The 20,030-nt window shown below is 36.1% G+C and overlaps 3 protein-coding genes across 16 annotated transcripts; all 3 read right to left on the bottom strand.

The window, feature by feature from the left end:
* Positions 1-514: 514 nt before the first annotated feature.
* Positions 515-3,981, bottom strand: LOC145953019 (homeobox-DDT domain protein RLT3). 6 transcript variants are annotated; one of them, XR_014430541.1, is made up of 7 exons: positions 3,846-3,981; positions 3,537-3,743; positions 2,976-3,062; positions 2,707-2,838; positions 2,404-2,550; positions 1,544-1,868; positions 515-742 (listed from the first exon to the last, which is right to left on the bottom strand). XR_014430541.1 is itself a non-coding variant. In XM_083066355.1 (7 exons), the coding sequence occupies exons 2-7, from the start codon at positions 3,645-3,647 to the stop codon at positions 536-538; spliced, it is 795 nt and encodes a 264-aa protein (XP_082922481.1). In that variant the 5' UTR covers positions 3,648-3,743; positions 3,846-3,981; the 3' UTR covers positions 515-535. The 6 variants fall into 6 exon arrangements, 5 of the variants coding, with proteins under 5 accessions (XP_082922481.1, XP_082922482.1, XP_082922484.1 ...); XM_083066355.1 differs by having other exon boundaries at positions 1,758-1,868; XM_083066356.1 differs by lacking the exon at positions 1,544-1,868.
* On the bottom strand, positions 3,846-18,992 carry LOC109800645 (Pentatricopeptide repeat (PPR) superfamily protein). 9 transcript variants are annotated; one of them, XM_083066346.1, is made up of 9 exons: positions 16,229-16,552; positions 15,475-15,585; positions 14,693-14,774; positions 14,527-14,608; positions 14,183-14,260; positions 9,074-9,146; positions 4,275-7,991; positions 4,075-4,189; positions 3,846-3,987 (listed from the first exon to the last, which is right to left on the bottom strand). In XM_083066346.1, exons 7-8 carry the CDS (start codon positions 6,418-6,420, stop codon positions 4,092-4,094), a joined length of 2,244 nt encoding a protein of 747 aa, XP_082922472.1. In that variant the 5' UTR covers positions 6,421-7,991; positions 9,074-9,146; positions 14,183-14,260; positions 14,527-14,608; positions 14,693-14,774; positions 15,475-15,585; positions 16,229-16,552; the 3' UTR covers positions 3,846-3,987; positions 4,075-4,091. The 9 variants fall into 9 exon arrangements, with proteins under 9 accessions (XP_082922472.1, XP_082922470.1, XP_082922473.1 ...); XM_083066344.1 differs by having other exon boundaries at positions 14,183-14,240; XM_083066347.1 differs by lacking the exon at positions 9,074-9,146.
* On the bottom strand, positions 7,920-17,050 carry LOC109800321 (transposon Tf2-1 polyprotein). Its single transcript, XM_083067436.1, has 7 exons — positions 17,045-17,050; positions 16,834-16,893; positions 16,384-16,554; positions 15,475-15,585; positions 14,869-14,879; positions 9,552-13,884; positions 7,920-7,991 (listed from the first exon to the last, which is right to left on the bottom strand). Exons 1-7 carry the CDS (start codon positions 17,048-17,050, stop codon positions 7,920-7,922), a joined length of 4,764 nt encoding a protein of 1,587 aa, XP_082923562.1.
* Positions 18,993-20,030: the final 1,038 nt, after the last annotated feature.

Genomic DNA, 20,030 nt, shown 5'->3' with positions numbered 1-20,030 from the left:
AAAAAAAAAAAGAGGCCCATTTTCGACCATGAACAGTGTTTCGGGTTTGTCGGGTTCGGGTTTGTCGGGTTCGGGTTTTCGGGTCTTGGGTTAGTTGGATCGGGTTAGTCGGATTGGGCCATATTGGGCCCAATATTTTTATTTGTTATTTTTTTCAAAATCTAAACAACTATTTAACTAATTTGGGCTGGACCTACATTTTTTTTTCTTTTTTCTCAACTATTTAAACCAGTAGAGTTGGGCCTTATTTTTGTTATAATCTTTTTTCAGGTTTTTGTTTTTTCAGTTTCAAATAGTCAATTGAAACAAGAGTACTCAACTAGTTCTAAAAGTACAGAAGAGAAAAAATTGACTACAACTATTAACATTAAAAATATTTCCATTTCATGTTTTAAAAGTCAAATTAAACATTAAATAGTTTAGATTGAATTCAAATCCTTAATAAGAGAAATAGTGATGATTTCCAAAAATATATGGACAGAGTCAACGAAAACTATAGTAGGAACAGAGGATAAAAATAAAGCAAACCATAAATTCATAAACTAATAAATCCAATAAGCTGATACAATCTTGAAGATGGAAAATTTGCAAATGGAAAATTTGCAGTTACAGTTTGCAATGTTGCTTTGGGAATGTCTAGTAATTCTTGTACATTGAAGATTCCCCTTTTGCTAAGTGAACTTATGAGATCTGTATTCATGCATGGCAGCATCCATAAGGAAGAGTCCTTGTCCATCCCAATCTAAATCATGAAAAAAGTTATGCTGCACTTAGTTCTAAGTAAAGCAGCAAGGAAATAATCAGTAACTTTAAAATTATATGATATATGGATCATGTGATACAAATTACATTATAAATCAAAATCATTGAAAGGGCATGAAAAGTGAGTACACATTAGCCTTTCCATCAACCAGGCAAAGCACTAGAGCCTGTCCAGACAAATTGTTGAATGACAAATCACTAGAGCCAGATTAAAACAATAAGCATCCATATAATCATGAATCTGTAAAACTTACAAGGAAAATAAATTTTACTCTCCCATTTAACAGATTGTATGTGATATACCATTGCACAAACCAGCATTGAACTTAGAAAAATATCAACAGCTCTACATTAATGAAAGTAAAGATTTAGACTTGTTCGAAGAAGAAACTTTAATTAAACTGAATCCTGAAACCAGACTTTGTAATACATGTTACTGTCTCTATAACAACTGGTGCAAGAATCACAATAGCCTTATGGTTTAATTAAGTTTCTTTATGCACTGACAAACATTATTTCATTCTCTTGCCATAATGCATGTCGCCTCTTCTCAAAGAATTTCTACAACATGGAATTCAACCAAGGTGAATGGTCTACAATACCAGCACAAAAACAACATAGATTCGACAACACTGATCATCATTTGGTTTGCACTTGCAGACTGAATATGAAAATATGAAGTGAAACAAGCATCGAATGATCTACACCAAAGCTAAATGGTTTCAACTTTATCAAAATTTACAACACATTCATCTTTATGATGAATATCTCTCTTCCTCACCTCTAAGCAGTCAATGACGGCCAATTGGTGCACCAAAGCTAAATGGTTTCAACTTTATCAAAATTTACAACACATTCATCTTTATGATGAATATCTCTCTTCCTCACCTCTAAGCAGTCAATGACGGCCAATTGGTGCACCAAAGCTAAATGGTTTCAACTTTATCAAAATTTACAACACATTCATCTTTATGATGAATATCTCTCTTCCTCACCTCTAAGCAGTCAATGACGGCCAATTGGTGCTGTTCTGCAATATGTGGACTCAACTTTATCAACCGACCAAGGGCATCAATGCCCATGTACTTCAAATTATGACTGTCACTCTGCCCACATAACAACAACAACAAACAAACAAACATGCATCAAACAATAGCCAAATCCAAAAAATGCATGTTTGGATTCACATCAGTGGAAGCAACAATTAGTTGCTTTAGCATCAATTTTGATTTGATTCTTGCTAAAACGTGGATCATGAATGCGGAACCAAACATGCACTAACACTCACAGTTCAAAAAGATGTTCAAGCTTCCCAAATTCATTTGGAATTTTACCCACTAGGAGATTGTCATTCAATTGTGTGAAAAGTTATACTCGGTGAATACATACAGAAAACACAGGAAAATGGTGATACGGGTCATGTGGGTCAACTCATAGGTAGCTCAGTTTTGACATATTGCCAAGTTCAGGAGGTATTGGACCAGTGAGCATGTTTCCATGAAGGTACCTAATTAAATGAATAAATCAGGCAATAAGAAAAATAACAAAAGCATTATTACACAGTACAAAGTTAGACTCACAGTTTGCCAGTGAAAGTCAGATTGCCAGATCTAGAATAGGCATGTTTGGACTTTGAAATACCTTGCTAAGGACCTCTCTACGTAAGGAACCTTGTTTTGAACCAAAACCAAATCCAGAAGCAACCAGCACCTGACGGAGTATTTCAATCCAAGTAAGAGAATTTAGAGATCTTCTCCAGAAGTCCAGGGAATATTCTTGATTTTCGACCTGCCAAATCATTATTAAAATTAACACAGAATTAGTACTTTAGCTAAAATAGATAAATGTTAAATCGCTAGTCATTCCTATATTAAATATAGAAAACAAGCAGTATGTAATAATTCACAACCTCGAAACAGGGGGTAAGGAAACTCAGTAACTCACCGAGTGAAGCAATGCAAGAAAGTTACATGATTTATTTAAATGAGGTGAAAACTCATCAGTAAGCTCCACTTCAATGTCAGATAGAAGAAGTGTGAGAAGGGCAACATGAATCTTGCCAAGTAACATTGAGTCCTGGAAAACACATGCAGTAAAGTGAGAGACATGTTGGATGCTACTTACAATTTGACACGACTCTGATAAGATTAAAATTAAACAGAAAAACAGAAATGAATCCAAGATATAAGCATGAGTCAAAGATGACAAATTACCTTATCATGAAATGCTTGAACAAACTCATCAAGAGTGAAGGGACAAATATCAACAATCATGGCATATGTATAAATGAAATGGAAAACCTGCCAAAATAAAGTTAGTTCTTCATCAATTTAATGTTCTTTGCCATTAAAAAAGAGGTTCAATAGAATGGGAAATAAGGCAAGATAGTAACTTCAGTACAGCTTGACAATTATGATGTTTGCTAATTTAAGAAAGAACTGTGTCACATAAAAAAATTAATCCAGCAGTGTAACTGACAAAATCCAAACATCAAAAATAATTCATCCAAGTTAAAACAAAAAACCATCACGATCTTTCCGACAAATAGCAAGGTTCAAGATTTTCCTTCACTTTTACATTATATAACCTATTATATTATATTCATCCTATGTTTAAAATCCAGAAGCGTAAACAAAATACAAAGAGAAGAAAGAATGTTGACCTTCTAGCCTTAAGTATTATGTTATAACAATAATGGTAGGGAGGGATAAAAAAGAGGAGTCATGGTCTCATATAGCACAGAAGTGAGTACAGTAACAGGAAGCAAGCAAAACCTCCTCCCATGGCTGGTTCAATGCTCCCCAGCATAAGAAATTCCAGGCATGGCTAGTTTTTAGTGGCAGGTGGAAAACATAGCATGTGATCCTAGAAGTGAAATTCCTCATTTCTCTTCATTTCTGATCAATAACCTTGTAACTTTTTAGGTGGAAAACAAAAACTGTTGGGCAAGACCAGGAGCACTAGGTGTAATAGCAAAATACCTGAAAAAAATAGACATTTATGTACACATCAGCAAAATCATATTTATAAAATTTTGTTGCTATTTTTAAAAACACAATTGAAAAAACTATTTAAAAAGTTACCTAAAAAAGACCCAAGTTGCAAATAAACATTAACATTGATAGCAAAATAAGTGTCATAGGGATCATTTATGACAAATTCTCCAAAAGGAACAACAATAGCCATGTCTATAACAAATGGCTTCAAAATAGCAAAAAGGTCAATCTGAAAAAGAAAAAAAAAATTAGCAAGAAACATAAAAAGCATAAATTACTAAATAAAATATAAAAAAAGTTCATTTAAATTACAAACATCTTAAGTATGACCAATCACAGCAATGGCTGTGATTGAGATGATGGACCAACTATGACACTCGATCCATCTCCTCCTTGAACTTCATTAACACTTCCCAAAATTACCTGAAACTCTACAATAGATTTAAAAATAAGATAGTTAACTCATGTACAACACAAATATTAAATAATTTTCATAGCAAAAGAATATTATGATACCTGTAACAATCTTTTCTGAAATTTCAAACTCTTCATTGATATTAAGATCTTTGAACTGGGTTGTAGTTGACCTCACCCAATTTTGAGCACAAATTAGTGCCTCTGCCATTTGTGGGTTTAAAGAGCTTCTAAAAGCATCTAAAACTCTACCCCCTGTACTAAATGCACTTTCCGAAGCAACTGTAGAAACTGGGGTGGCTAAAACATCTCTAACCATTTTTGATAGTATAGGAAACCTTGAAGAATTTTGTTTCCACCAAACAAGAATGTCAAATGTGTCATCAGCATCTATACAAGTTTCATTTAAATACCTTTCAAGTTCATTTTTTCTATCAATAGAATTTTTTTCCCTCAAGTGCTTCTTAAAAGCATCTTTCCTAGCCAAATATGATGGATTTTCAACAAAGACAGAAGTTTCACTATGAGAAACAGAAAATGCTGAATCTTGAGAGGATTGTGCAGATTCATTTTGTTTCTCATAATCTGTCTTGTACCAATTATACATGTGGAACAAATTTTCTTTCAAAGAAGTGGACAAATTTTCAGCAAAATTTGCATCATCTGAATACATTTCTTTAAATGACCAATCCACAAATTCAAATTTGTAACGAGGGTCAAAAATAACTCCAAAATACAGCAGTTGATTGATGTTATTTATATCACCCCAATATTTGTCATACTTTTGCTTCATATTAAAACCCATCATGGCCAAAATAGTGTTCAGATTCATAGCTGATTGCTTAAGTTCAAAATAAATGGATGACAGTTGATGAAATGCAACATGTAAGCTGACATGTGATGATGTAGAGAAAACCTTAGTGGCCTCATAGAAAATTTTCAAAAATTTTAAAAATGCTCGAACATTCTCCCAATCAATTGTAGTTGGGGGACCAGCTATCCCAAAAACCTCTAGATAACTTGAGTCTTCAAACTCAAGCTTTTCAAAGGCAACTTGAAATTTTTCAGCAGCATCTAACATCATATATGTGGAATTCCATCTTGTGGGAACATCAAGACATAACAATTTTTTACATTCAATTTTTGAAAATTCAACACACTCTTTGAACTTAGCCAATCTTTGGGGTGAAGACCTTACAAATCTAACAGCTGTCCGAATATTTGCAATTGAATTGTGCACATCTTTTAAACCATCATTCACTACTAGATTTAGTATATGGGCACAACACCTCATATGAAAAAATTGACCATCCATTACTAATCCTCCCATATTCTTGAATCTTTTTTTCAAATATGTTACAGCCACATCATTGGCTGAAGCATTGTCAACTGTAATTGTAGACACATTTCTCAAACCCCATTCCTTTAATACCTCCTCAACTTTCTTTCCTATGGTCTCCCCTTTGTGGTTAGGAACTATTGAGAAACTAATGATTCTTTTCTGATATTTCCAATCATTATCTATAAAATGTGTTGTGAGTGCCAAATAGTTTAAATTTTGAATAGACGTCCAACAGTCAGTAGTGAGAGCTACCCTAGCACAATTTGACTTAAAGAAAGCCTTTAGCTTATGCTTTTCATCCATATAAAATTGAAAACAAAGCCTTGCTATTGTATGTCTTGATGGTACAATAAATTGTGGTTGTAACTGTCTACAAAAGTGCTTAAAACCCTCACCCTCAACCACCCTAAAAGGTTGTTCATCTAAAATAATAAAGACAATTAATGCCCTCCTACAAGCTTCAACATTGTATCTTTGGCTTACAACTGTCAAACCGCTCACATCTCTCTTCAAGGTAAGGGATGTTTGGTTGGGGTCATTAATAATAGCATTTGGATATTTAGGACATTTTCCTATGTGGTTAAGTAAACTTGATGTGCCATGTATCTTTGGATCACACCTATATCGTTTACCACAATGATTACATTCAGCCATTTTCTCCTTAGATTCATTTTCAGATATTGTTTTGAAATGTTCCCAAACTATAGAGGTTTTTTGAGACCCACTTGCATTTAATTTCCTCTTTCTTGTATTAATTGGGAGGGTAGCAGTAGGATTAGTTTCTACAGCTTCAGCTATAACTGTTGGTTGTCCAATAGGTTGTGCACCACCACCATCACCTCTTGATGCTGCTGGTTCAGTCATGGTGGGATTTGCAACCTCTTCGAATTGACTAGACTGCTCCATTACTGTATAATGAAGTCATAGGTAATTTTTAAGTGTTTATGGTATTTTAACAACTTTTAATTTGTTATTTTAGAGTTATAAACTTGAATTCATGATTTAAAATGTCATACAGTATTAGCAAAAACAAAAAAAAATACATAAAATAGATATAAACTAATGTAAACAATTACAAAATTTTTAATTTAACTAAATAAGTGAAACACGTGTTTATAAATAAATAAGTTTAACACAAATAGTTAACATAAGAATTTTCAAAATAAAACACAAATCAATTATTAAAAAAAATCATAACATGATAAACAGTAAGTACCTGAATCTTTTAAATTTAAGATTTTTATCTTCTTTTTATGTTTTTCTTTCTTTTGTGCCTTGTGAGTGTTGAGTAATGCATCAGAAATTGTAAAAATGCTTTTATTTTGCCTATGCTTAACAGAAATAATGAATGAAACTGTTTCTATTGTTGATTAGTAATCTCAAGAAACATCAAATAATAATAGGAGCAGGAAACTCAGATTCAGATTTTAGGATTGTTTAACTGGTAACCATACCATAATTAATTCCTTTGCAAGTGAAGAAACTAGCAAACTCTCATATGAAATATAGAATTCCAAAAAACTAGTCATAATTAGCTTCATATCATGAGCAAACATTAAATTGCAATATTTTTTTGCTTCCTTTTTAGGTGCATACATGTAGAGTCATATGTTGCAAAGGTACTAGTTTGATGTTTGAATAAATATGTCAAAACAGGGGCAACTTTACTAACCAAAAGTACCGAGGGGACAGAAAATTGCGTAGAAAGGTTCAAAAGTGTAAACAAACTTTGCCATTATGATGAAGAAGCTTGAAATAATGAACATTAGATGTAGGTCAGTTACAAAATCAGATATACAAACACACAAGAATATAATAGAACTACGACGGCGCCTTCAGATTGGTCAGTTACAAAAGAAAATATCAGTGCAAACAAAAATACTGTATGAACTATTGAAGATTTAATAATGATACAGGAGAGGAAGAAAACGAACAAACCTGTTCTTCGCGATGTTAGAAGGAGACAAGCAGATTGGCAGTAGACAGAGAGGAGTATCCAGTGGCAGAAGGAGATGAATGAACCGTGCTAGGGTTCACATGACTACTCTCGCGGCGTTAGGATTTGTAGTTTGTGTGAGCGGCGGCGGCTAGGTTTTCTGAGCACAAGAGAAGGTTTCGTCTTTCGTGAGCAGCGGCTAGGGTTTAGTTTTCCTCTCTCTCGCTCGCGATGCTAAAAGAATAAATATACACCTTTTAAGTGTTTTGGGTCGGTCGGGTATGGATATCCACGGTTTCAAATTTTTAATCCGAACCCGACCAACAAAACCCATAATAACCCGACTCTAACCAACCCGAAAAACCGAAAAACCGCAAAAAACCGGCCGCATAAAGAAACTTAGATGCGGACAGTTCGGATTCGGTCGGAGCCGGAATTTATGCTCACGCCTAACATAAATACACAAAATTCAATATCTAACAACAGCAATTGGAGGGTCTTCAAGGTGCTTTAGGGACTTGTGAAGCAGCTTGGTTATCACCTGTAAATTTTAAAGAAAAATTAGATGAGTTTATAAGTGAAAAAACGACATACTAGAACTGAGGCAATGCATATTAAAGCATGAAAACAAAGTGATTTAAATATTCACTCTTAAATATACAAGCTCATAAGTGTTCATACAGAATTTAAAGGGTGGCCCATGGATTCTCATACATAAACTCTCAAGTGGAATACTTGATAATTTTCACATGCTTCCAAAATGTCCAATCCAAGATAGATATTTTTGAAACGATTATCCAAATCTGGCCTAATGAACTTTTCTAAATTCTTATTTAGGTTTCTATTCTAAAGGTTAGTTTCCATCTCCTAGCAGCTTGAACTTCTTTCCAATGACATCCATACTACATTTTTAGGCTTTGATTTTCTTGTTATTCGGTAAAATTGTGGAATATTGTTGTTAAGTTATAATGTGTCACAAAGACGTGAAACTCTCGAAACTAATCTCAAAATTCTTGATTAATTTATCGACTATTTTGGACTTAATTATCATACAAATATGAAATATGTATTTATATGATAATTCACACCCATGTTTAATTTATATTTATTTGGTTGAAAGACAATTTATAAATCATAGTTTTATGTCTTTATCAAATCAAGAATAGAAGAACGTCATAATTTTGATATCTAGTAAGATTCTATTAATGTATTTTATGAGCATTAAAAGTAGTTATATTTATTTACATGAGATAAATGATATTTTGTTTTTTTTTATTAATTTAATATTTTATAGTCACTGTTTTATCATGTGATAAATCTCCCCCCCCCACCTCCCAAATATTTTTTTCTGGTTCACCCTTGGTCTCCATGATAGTCGATTATTTATAGGAGTGCTCATAAGTCATAAGTCATAACCGTAACTATATAATGATCGTATAGTAGTTGGATTTTACAACCATAACTTTTTTTCACAATTGGTTTCAGTTTTCTAAAACCGATTTTGACTTTTACAAAATCAATTATATATCCAAAAAGGCAAAAACTAGTTCGAATATATAATTCATTAAAGCCTGAAACCAATTTTTTAAATTTAAACAAAAAAGGAATTTTAAAAAATTTAACCTGAGCTTTAGTCAAAGAAGCATCAGCCGAAACTGAGTTGAAGATGTTTCAAAGTTGAGTTAAAGATTGAGACCTAGCCCAAGATAACCAAAGATGCACTATGTTAGAAAAATTCTTAGAACTAGGAATTGTAACAATTCGAAGAACAAGAGTGAATAGGGATACCTATATGAGAAAGGAATCCGAAGAGTGTACTGTTATTGAATGAATTTGATATAGAAGGATTACAAGAATACATGCCTAATCCCTCTGTCCTGACAGCTATTTAAACTCCAACAATTCTAACAACTAACTAACTTGCTGACTCAGCAAGGATACAAGTCCAAATTTATTATTCTAAAAAATTCTTCGTAACAATGCCTTCCTCTTGGAAACATCCTTGACCTCAAGGATGAAACGATGGATACTTTTTTTTAAGATCATAGTAAAATTCCCACGTAGAGTCTTCTGGTAGTTTATGCTTCCATTTAACTAGTACTTTGGTTACAGCTACTCCCTTCCTTTTTACTGTCATCCTGTCCAATATCAATTCAGGTTCCTTTTCATAAAATGCATCTTCAGCTTGGAATGGTAAATTTGATGATGCTGTTGTATTACCAATATGTTTCTTAAGCTGAGAAACATGAAATACATTGTGCACTTTTGACTGTGGAGGTAATTCTAATTTATAAGCCACTTCTCCAATTCGATCCAGTACCCTATAAGGGCCAAAAAATTTAGGACTTAATTTAGCGTTGCTCCTATAAGCCACTGACACTTGTCTATATGGATGCAGTTTCACATAGACCAAATCCCCTATCTGATATTGCTTATCCCTCCTATGTTGGTCAGCAAGTTGCTTCATTCTCTCCTGAGCTCTTTTCAAGTGAAATTTGAGCAATTTAAGCATCTCTTCCCTTTTTGATAAACTCCTATCAACCAACTCAATCTTGGATTCACCTGGTAAGTAAGGAAGATAAGCTGGAGGTGGTTGACCATACATGATTTCATATGGAGTAGCTTTAATGGCTGTGTGGTAAGTGGTATTGTACCACCATTCAGCTAAAGGCAGCCATTTACTCCACTGATGGGGAGTATCTGCACACATGCACCTTAGATAAGTTTCCAAACACTTGTTCACTATCTCGCTTTGACCGTCCGTTTGAGGATGGTAGCTTGAAGAAAGCTGAACCTGAATGCCTTGAAATGCCATAAATTCCTGCCAGAAACTGCTAACAAATACTGGATCTCTATCACTAGTTATTGAGCTTGGGCAACCATGCAACTTAAAGACATGATCCATGAAAGTTTGGGCTACATCACTGGCTGTATAAGGATGTGATAATGCCATAAAATGAGCAGATTTGCTCAATCTGTCAACCACTACAAATATCACTTGTTTTCCATAAGAACTCGGTAAACCTTCAATAAAGTCCATATTAATGTGCTGCCAAATTTGTTCAGGAATTGGAAGGGGTTGCAGCAGTCCAGGCGATGCAATAGTCACACTCTTGCATTTTTGACAAGTGGTACACTTAGATACAAAAGTCTTAACATCTGATGACATACCCTTCCAATACACCACTGACTTGACTCTTTGCATAGTAGCACCAATACCAGAATGACCTCCAATAGCAGAACAATGTAGCCAATTTAAAAGATCGTTTCTGAGCTTCGCATCCTTTCCCACTACTAATTTACCCTTTCTCCTCAATTCTCCTGAATGCCAAGTATGATGTTTGTGGGAGGCAGCATTAATTTGCAATTCACTAATTAATTTTTGGATATTAACATCAATCACCCATGAATTCTTAATCCTGTCCACCAAATCAGATTGTAATTGATGAGTAGTCAGATTTTTGCATTCCACATAATCCTCCTCATGCTCGATTCTGGATAAAGCATCAGCTGCAACATTTTCATGACCATGTTTGTATTCAATGGAGAAATCAAATTCCATTAGCTTAACTAACCACTTCTGCTGGAAAACAGTGGTCAATCTTTGATCCAATAAGTATTTTAAACTGTAATGATCAGTTTTAACAACAAAATGTCTGTTGAGAAGATAATGTCTCCACCTTTGTACCGCAAATACTACAGCCAGTAGTTCCTTTTCATAAGTAGATAAAGATTGCTGCTGTTGGTTTAATACTCTACTGATGTAAGCGATGGGATGATGATCCTGCATAAGTACTGCTCCAATACCGAAACCAGAAGCATCTACCTCCACAATGAAAACCTTATTCCAGTCGGGTAAAGCCAAAACAGGTGTATTACTTAATAAATCTTTAAGCTGCTGAAATGCCACCTTGGCCTCTTGAGTCCAAACAAAATTATCTTTCTTTAACATATCACTTAAGGGTTTCGCCACAACACCAAAACCCTTCACAAATCTTCTATAATAACCAGCTAACCCCAAAAAACCTCGTAGTTGTTTGATAGTTAGTGGTAGTGGCCAATTCCTCATAGCTTCCACCTTGCTAGGGTCTGTGGACACACCTTTCTCACTAATGAAATGCCCCAAATATTCTACTTTATTGACAGCAAAGAAACATTTAGACTTCCTAGCAAACAAAGAATTATTCCTCAGAGTAATAAAAACCTGTCTTAGATGAATAACATGGTCATCCAAGCTGCCACTGTAAACAAGTATATCATCAAAAAATACTAAAAGAAACTTCCTGAGAAACTGCTGAAATATTGTATTCATAAGACCTTGAAATGTAGCAGGTGCATTAGTCAGGCCAAAAGGCATGACAACATACTCATAATGTCCTCCATGAGTTCTGAAAGCTGTTTTATGAACATCCTTCGGATCCATTCTGACTTGATTATACCCGGCTCTTAAATCTATCTTGGAAAAAATTGAAGATCCTTGCAACTCATCCATTAAATCTTCCACCAATGGTATTGGAAACTTGTTTTTCACCGTATTTCTGTTTAGATCCCTATAGTCAATACAGAGTCTCCATGATCCATCTTTCTTTCCCACCAACACTACCGGACTCGCATAGGGACTACTACTATTTTGTATCACTCCCGACTTTAAGTATTCTTGTACTAACTTGTCAATCACATCCTTTTGGTGCTTGGCATATCTATAAGGTCTCTTATTAACTGGATTAGCTCCTTGTACAAGTGGTATTTTATGATCATGTTCATGTCTAAAAGGGGGCAGCTGCTCAGGTTCCTCAAAAATATCTGAGAATTCCTCCAAAATCTGAACTATTATTGCTGGTAACCCAGGTTGATCTGCATGAGTTGTTAGAGATTGCAGCAATCCTCCATCCTCTGTACATAACTGCATCATTGAAAAATATACTCCTTCCTCCAAAGTTTTACCAATCTGCTGCCTTTTTACTGTCTTAATACCGCTAGATGTAGCCCCTCTTAATACATGCTTCTTGCCCTGAACTTTAAATTCCATAGTCAACTTATCAAAATTCCAAGTGATGTTACCCAGTTTGATCAGCCATTCCACACCTAATACAAGGTCACAACAGCCTAATGGAATCAATAACATATCTGAAGTAAATGTAGTTCTCTGAATTGTCCAAGTGAAGTTTCTCACAATAGAAGAAATTCTCAATTTGTTACCATCTGCTACTGTTACATTCACAGGATCCATGTTCTCAATCTTACATCCAAACTTCTTAGCCACCTGTATATCCAGAAAATTATGCGTGCTGCCACTATCAATCAAAATATGCAGAGGAGATTTTTTATGATACCCATTGACCCTCATTGTTCTGAAATTGGCAATGCCCGTTAATGCGTTGACTGAAATTTGAGGTTCCTCCACCGTTGTTACCTCTTCACTCACATCTTCACTAACCTCCTCCTCATCCAGAACCTCCATGACATGCACCTGCAACCTCTTATGTGTTAAACTGTGTTCAGGAGAATATGGTTCATCACAAAAATAACAAAGACCCTTGGCCCTCCGCTCATTCATGTAAGCCGGTGTTAAGCTTTTGCCAGGTCTCACCTTATCCTTACTCTTATCACTCCCCAAATTCAAGGAACCAAATTTATCTGCAATTACTGGTCTAGAACCAAGCACCCCTTTCTGTGACCGCGAACTAACAAAATTCAATGCTTGTGGAACATTAGCAGCTTCATACAATCTTGCCAATTTAAAGGCCTTACTCACCGTGGTCGGTTGAAACATCCGCACCACCATTTGTATATCATGTTTCAATCCGCCTAAGAAACAACTCAACATATAATCCTCAGACAAATTCAGACGAGTAATAATGGCATCAAACTCCTCGTAAAATTCAACCACGGATTTCTTCTGCCTCAAACGCATCAATTCAGCCATAGGATCGTCACAAACTTCTCCAAACCGTTCAAGAACCAATTTCTTGTATGCAACCCAAGGAAGATTAGAACAATTGGTAGTTTTATCCATGGTCGTGTGCCATTGCAACGCACGGCCCTCCATGTGAACCACCGCAAGTTTAACCCGCACAACATCGGGGGTATTGTCAATAAGGAAGAAATTATCACATTGATAAAGCCATTGACTCACATTGTCGCCATTAAAACGAGGAAAATCTATGCGGGCTAGTCGTGTACCACAAGAATAAGAAGAAGAGGGACCGTGAGAAATGTGAGACCCCGAGCCCGGACTATGATTCTGCGTTAACAAATCTTGCATAGTTTCCTTTAAAGAATCTGCCAGGGTTCGTTGAATGGAACCTGCAACTTCAACCAATCGAGCCTCCAATCGCGCTGAGACTCGCTCCTCCATGTCTTTCAACGCTTGAGCGTCCATCGCCCCACGGGTTGCGCCAGCCATGATCAACACTCCGAATGAACCGTACAGACTGATACCAATTGTTAGAAAAATTCTTAGAACTAGGAATTGTAACAATTCGAAGAACAAGAGTGAATAGGGATACCTATATGAGAAAGGAATCCGAAGAGTGTACTGTTATTGAATGAATTTGATATAGAAGGATTACAAGAATACATGCCTAATCCCTCTGTCCTGACAGCTATTTAAACTCCAACAATTCTAACAACTAACTAACTTGCTGACTCAGCAAGGATACAAGTCCAAATTTATTATTCTAAAAAATTCTTCGTAACACACTAGTTAAAGATAGACTGGCCAATACAAACCTAAAGATATTCCAACTGAGGCCGAGTCAAAGATGCTCCAATTGAAGCTAAGCCAAAGCTGCATTGCATCAATCAAGACTGAGCTAAAAATGTGAGTTGAGGTTAAAGATGCATCGTAATTTAAAAAAGAAAATAAAGAGAAGCATTTTCTTAAGGTCTATTAGTTATTGTGAATTTCTCCTACAAGTCTGGATGAATATTAGTTAACTAAAACTCTTTATGAATAGAGAGCAAGATGACACTTTAGAACCTGGTCTACGATTTAAAACAGTCCTAAGATCCAAAAACACTAATTTAGTTGAAACTAAAAATCATTAGCAAACAATTGATTATTGAACTATTACCTACAGAAAGGGAGCAAATACAGCTTGGCAGGTTGCACGATCTCTAAAGGAGTTTATTAGATATCTTCTTTCAGATTATGACCTGTCAATCACAAAACAAATGAATATGTTAACAAGTCGAAGAAGGCCTTTTCTCACTCCTCGAATTAAAAGTTCATCAACTTACCAAAAAGACTATCTTATTTATGCGCTTCTCTTCCTTTTCACAACATCCGAGCTGGAACAATCTCATATACTTCTCTCACTGCCTGCAACATTTTCATTAATAAATTATTTCACAATAATACATCATAAATAAATAAACAAACAAATAGAACCAATTAGACAAAGTAACTCCATTACCATGCCAAATTCTGCATAACCATCTCATAATCAAAATATCAGATACAAGTCTATGATGATATTAAATAAATTAATTATCAAATCTTCAAAGGCAGTTATGAACAATACAAACCCTCTTATCAGGTTAGGATCTGGTGTTTCAGAATCTAGACAACTGCAAAATATATATTAAATTCACCTTATTTTTCTCTCACAATGATGCTTTTTTTTTCTCTTTCAAACTCAAATATGTAAATCCAGGAGTTAGCAATTTAGTTTTGGATGTGAAACTTTCCTTAATACTATGACAAATTAAAATCAACCTGCATTAGTAGTTGGTACCAGACCAGAACAATAAGTGAGTTAACTTTTGCAGAATCTACAAATAAGGGATTGAGGTAGATGGCATCCTAGATTGGTAGTTGGTGATGTGTCAAAGTTTAATTGTCAGTTTAAAACATGGAAGTGGTGTTTTATATACTAAATATTGTATCAAACAGTAATTGAGAATGAAATGGTACACTTAGTTATAAAATATAAACAAAATTTTAAATGCCCAAATCTTACACATTGTAGCAGCACAAGAAAACCAGTGGAAAAATCCTAACGGTGTCAAGTATAATTTACCTGCAATGTATGCAGTTGATCAGAATTTTGAACACTTAACACTCCTTTGCATCGGTAAACATCCATATCACATTTCTTCTCCCAGAGAATCTCCTCTAGCCACGTTCGAGTCTGTCACGATTGTAAACAATATACAAAAATATAAATACTAGACACATAAAGGTTTATCCAAAACACTGACTTGAAAAAAAGTGAATTCAACAAAAGACAATTTTCACAGTTGCATTACAGAAACGAACACGGACTAAAGATTAAGTGAAGCAAAAATGACTACACCAGCTGCATAATTTATGCCTGGAAGAATTCGATGGGGCTAGTTGACAAATAAAGAGGGAAACATTGTTTTGATCAGTTTTCCACTTTGAAGAAATAATCTCTTAACTTTACTAGCTTTTTGAGATAACTTTGTAAAATAAACGGTTATTTTCTAAATTTATGCTATTACAAACAAGAACATAACGCAACTACTAATTTTAGAATAAATATGATGATACTCAACTAGAAGCTATAGAAAAAAGGAAAACTATATATGTGCGAGGATCTATCTAGTGCATCAAATCTTCACCATCAATACATGGACGATTGAGATTAATAGTTTGTAACATGATAATCGCAAAAAATACATGATTTTTATAATTTAAACTTAATCACTCATGATAAGGTTTAATGGTCAATATTTGTTCCTCTCACTCACACACACAACAAAAAATCTTCTCATTTGACATGTCTCACGCATATATGTATGTATATATACCTTATTAATAATATCAATCGTCTTTGTCTCACAAATGCATATGGTTCTCATGCCGCTATCATGAACCTTTTTGGTAGACAAAGAACGACTTTCTTCTAACAATGGATCTAAATGTGTGGCACGCTGAAAAGAGAGACAACAAAGGTATAATTTACTGCAGTATCATAAGCTTGGCGGTTCAATATCTTAGACAAGTCAACTTGACATCGGACAGAATGAATTATTTCTGCAAGAGAGTTAATGCTATGTATTTCCTCCTGAAGTTCCTCCAGAGCTCCAGATCTCTCTGCAGATACCAAATCAACCTTGTTAAGATTTATAATGTCCTGAAACAAACAGCAAAAATTATTAGCTCTTCTGAACCTGATTCCTCTAAATGCATGTACTAGCTGTGCTACGCTAATACCTGACTAAATTATTAATATAAATAGGGGTATAAGGACAGTGTTATACATAACAATTACTTAGAGTCTCATTCATGCAATATATTTTCTAATGTTCCCTCTATTTTTTTCCCTTTTTCATCAATCTTTGAAATTCTGGCAGTAACATGTTATCAATAAGAACCAATAATCCAATATCCAGTTAATGTAATAAACAATTACAGCAAATGCTATCTGAAAATATGCTTCAGGAAATGAAGATGAGCCACGATGCTCATGAAGCTGGAAGCCCAAATTTTTAGCATATAAGTAAAAGGGCCACAAAAGTTAAAAAGATAAGAGACAAGTGCTATACCATATCCGACCTCAGTTTCCAAGAACTATTTCTTAGACACAAAAATGACAATTTTGCTGGAGACAATAACTAAAACACCTTCATTTTGTTTGATACGGAATAATACAACTATATGCAAATGTATTTATCTCGGAAACACGGTAGATGTCTCATAAACAAAATAAAAGAATAACAACAACAAAGAAAGTATGCAAATGATCCTCAGAAACAATAAATGGCACATGAATCATGTGTCCTTGCATGGCCAGACTTCTCCACTGTTGCCAGGTTTAAAAATGTTGGGAGATTTCATCAATCTCCTGCTTCATTTCCAATAAACTCTGGTTTTTGACGTAAACTTACACAGTCTATAGATTTACACAGCCTGAGTATCTTGAGTTATTGGAGTTCTATTCCTTCTTCTATCTCTAGTAGCCATCTTCTGCCCATATCTCTCAAGTATGTCTGCCAAATCAACCAACCCCACCTCTCTCAACTTCTTCCCCACCTCCTCAAACATATGCACACCTTCCTCATTTGAAAAGTAGTGCAAAAACTTATTGTAATCAAACCTCGGCACCTCCATTCCCCTGTTCATCACCCTCTCCACATACTTATTAGCTTCCCTCGACCTCCCTGCCTTCACCATACCCCCAACAAAAATAGTGTCAAAATTAACAAGCGGATCAGGCCCCTTCCTCCCCCTCCTTCCCAAATGCCCTTGCAGCAGCATCACATAGGTGTGCATAGTCGGTTCACAACCTCTCCTAATCATCTCCCTAAACACCTGAGTCGCCTCACCCGCCCTTCTCAGCCTCAGAAGCCCCTTCATCAACCCATGATACACGCTCAAATCCGGCACAGCAATCCCCTCAACAACCCCGTAAGCCTCTCTAACTCTCCGCCTCACCAAAAGTCCATACACAACATCCCCCAAAATCGAATTCTCAACTCGAACACCCCTCTCGCGCATTTCATCAAACACCTCACGAGCGTGGGACATCATCCCCTTCTTGCACAACCACCTAATCACCAACCCATAAGTGGAACCCCCAAGCTCATCCATCCTCTTGAACCTCATAGTCTCAAAGAGCCTCAAAGCCTCGCCATACTGATTTACCTTGAAGAAAGTCTCCATCATTGCCTCAACAGCCTCAACATGAGGCTGAAACCCCTCATCCTCCATCAAGTTCCAAATCTTGGAAGCCTCAACCAAATCACCCTTTTCACAAAAACCCTTCACCAAGTGCTTATAAGTGACCCCATCAAGCCTAACACACTCCCTCAGCTTGAAAGCAACAAACTTTGCCTCATCAACAAGCTTGGACTTACACATTGCCTCAACCACCATGTTCAAAGTCCCTAAATTGTACTCACACCCATTGGAATTCATCAAGTGGAAAAACTCCACACACTTTTTAAGCTCCCTGGCGCCCCCAAGAGTCCTCAACGCGATGAGGAAGGTCTTTGGATTGACGAAACGACGACGCGCCATGTCGTTGAGAAGGTCCCAGAAGAGGTCGATGTTGCGGGATTGGCCTATAACGTGGAGCGTTTTGTTGAAGGAGATAGGGGTGTGGTTGAAGTGAGGGAGGGAGCGCGTGTAGAGGAAGAAGCGGTAAACGGGTCGCCATGAATAGGGGAACTTGTTGCAGACTTGAAGGAAGAACTCGTGGGTGAGTTGGAACTCGCACGAGGCGAGTTTGGAGGCGAGGCGTGACTCGGGCGAGTTCTGCTGCTGGTACAGGATGGTGCAGACGCGGAGGAGGTGGTCGGGGTTCACCGGAGAAACGGGGTGGCGGTGGTGGTGGCAGCGGCGGAGGGATTGGGCGGAGAATGTGAGCGTGAATGTTCGCCGGAGAAGAAACATTTAATTTTGGTGGTAATGCTTGTAAAACATTTCTACCAGCCTTTATTCTATTGATTCATGGACTTTGGTTTTAGGTTCCAAATACTTGTTGGTTTGCATGCATGTCGCTAGTTATGAGCTTCTAACCTTGTTGAGGTTGTGATTCCAAGCTTGTGCCCAGAGATCACTTTACTATGGTAAGTTTGCATTTATTTTTCCATTTCATTTTTTTTTTCTGTTGCTTTCCTTTTTTTTTTTTTTGATAATTTGTTGCTCGATTCATGTCTTGTTTTGTATTATTATTCCTTTTGTGATGTTTTGTTACAATCTATGAACACTCATTTTTTGGGACGATCTATTATTCCTAAATTTATAAGAAAATAAAACCTTTTTTTTTTTTTTTTTTTTTTTGTATATAACTAAGAGTTAATCACCTATACACTGTTAGTGTAAAGTTTTTTTACACTGGCAACCAATCATATCTTTTAATAGTGTCATGTCAGTTGCTTATTTAATGAAATAATAATAAAATAAACAACTTTAAAAATTTTACATTGGTAGTGTATGAATGATTAACTCTATAACTAATTATTTTTTTTATAACATTATACTTGAAATAACCTTGTAAATAAATCTTAATATCTCTTTTATAATAGAACTGTACTATTCATACTGCGTAACCGAGCTTCGAGCTCGACACCACAACGCATGTCGACCTCGGACGCGCACCGCGTGGCATCAGCTCGACATTTAAGTGAATCATAACTGATTCCCGAGGATCTCGCCCCAGACGAGGTCCGTTATCTAATCATATTACATCTTATCTCAGGCCAAGGCCCAAAACAACCCTAAGTCACACCAAGGTACGTGCATTACATATACGAGACTAATACTCACACAAACACTAACTTTAGCATCGGAGTCTCTTTTGCAGGTACCACCCCCATCTTGGAGCATCAAGCGTACCAGCGAAGGAGGCTCACCAATCTTACTCGGAGGATCATCTCTACAACAGATTTCCGGTAAGAACATTTGGCGCCCACCGTGGGGCCGATCAAGACAGCTCTTATCGGCCACGCTCATGGTATTCACCAGAAGCCATAGTAGACGCACGGCAGACGATCCAGATCGTCCACCTACCACGCGTAGTAGAGCAGCAATAAGGAGGCTGATTGATCAGGTCGAACTGACGCGACAACAGCACGACGCCGATATGCAGGACATGCGTGCCAAGCA

Source organism: Cajanus cajan, chromosome 11 (genome assembly GCF_000230855.2).
Source record: "Cajanus cajan strain Asha chromosome 11, NIPB_CcT2T_4, whole genome shotgun sequence".
Taxonomy (NCBI): Eukaryota; Viridiplantae; Streptophyta; class Magnoliopsida; order Fabales; family Fabaceae; genus Cajanus; species Cajanus cajan.
This window is presented reverse-complemented; position numbering and strand designations above follow the sequence as displayed.

Excerpts from the sequence above, each read along its gene's own strand:
- LOC145953019 (XM_083066355.1), bottom strand. The coding sequence starts at position 3,647 with ATGAGGAATTTCACTTCTAGGATCACATGCTATGTTTTCCACCTGCCA. Across the intron at positions 1,869-2,403 it reads GTAGAGAGGTCCTTAGCAAG|AGTGACAGTCATAATTTGAA; the intron begins GTATTTCAAAGT and ends TTATGTGGGCAG. Across the intron at positions 743-1,757 it reads CCGTCATTGACTGCTTAGAG|ATTGGGATGGACAAGGACTC; the intron begins GTGAGGAAGAGA and ends TTCATGATTTAG.
- LOC109800321 (XM_083067436.1), bottom strand. Across the intron at positions 15,586-16,383 it reads GCCAAGCTTATGATACTGCA|ACTCGAACGTGGCTAGAGGA; the intron begins GTAAATTATACC and ends CAATCGTGACAG. Across the intron at positions 7,992-9,551 it reads AGGGAGTAGCTGTAACCAAA|GTGATAACCAAGCTGCTTCA; the intron begins GTACTAGTTAAA and ends TAAAATTTACAG.
- LOC109800645 (XM_083066346.1), bottom strand. The coding sequence starts at position 6,420 with ATGGAGCAGTCTAGTCAATTCGAAGAGGTTGCAAATCCCACCATGACT. Across the intron at positions 4,190-4,274 it reads TTCAGAAAAGATTGTTACAG|AGTTTCAGGTAATTTTGGGA; the intron begins GTATCATAATAT and ends AATCTATTGTAG.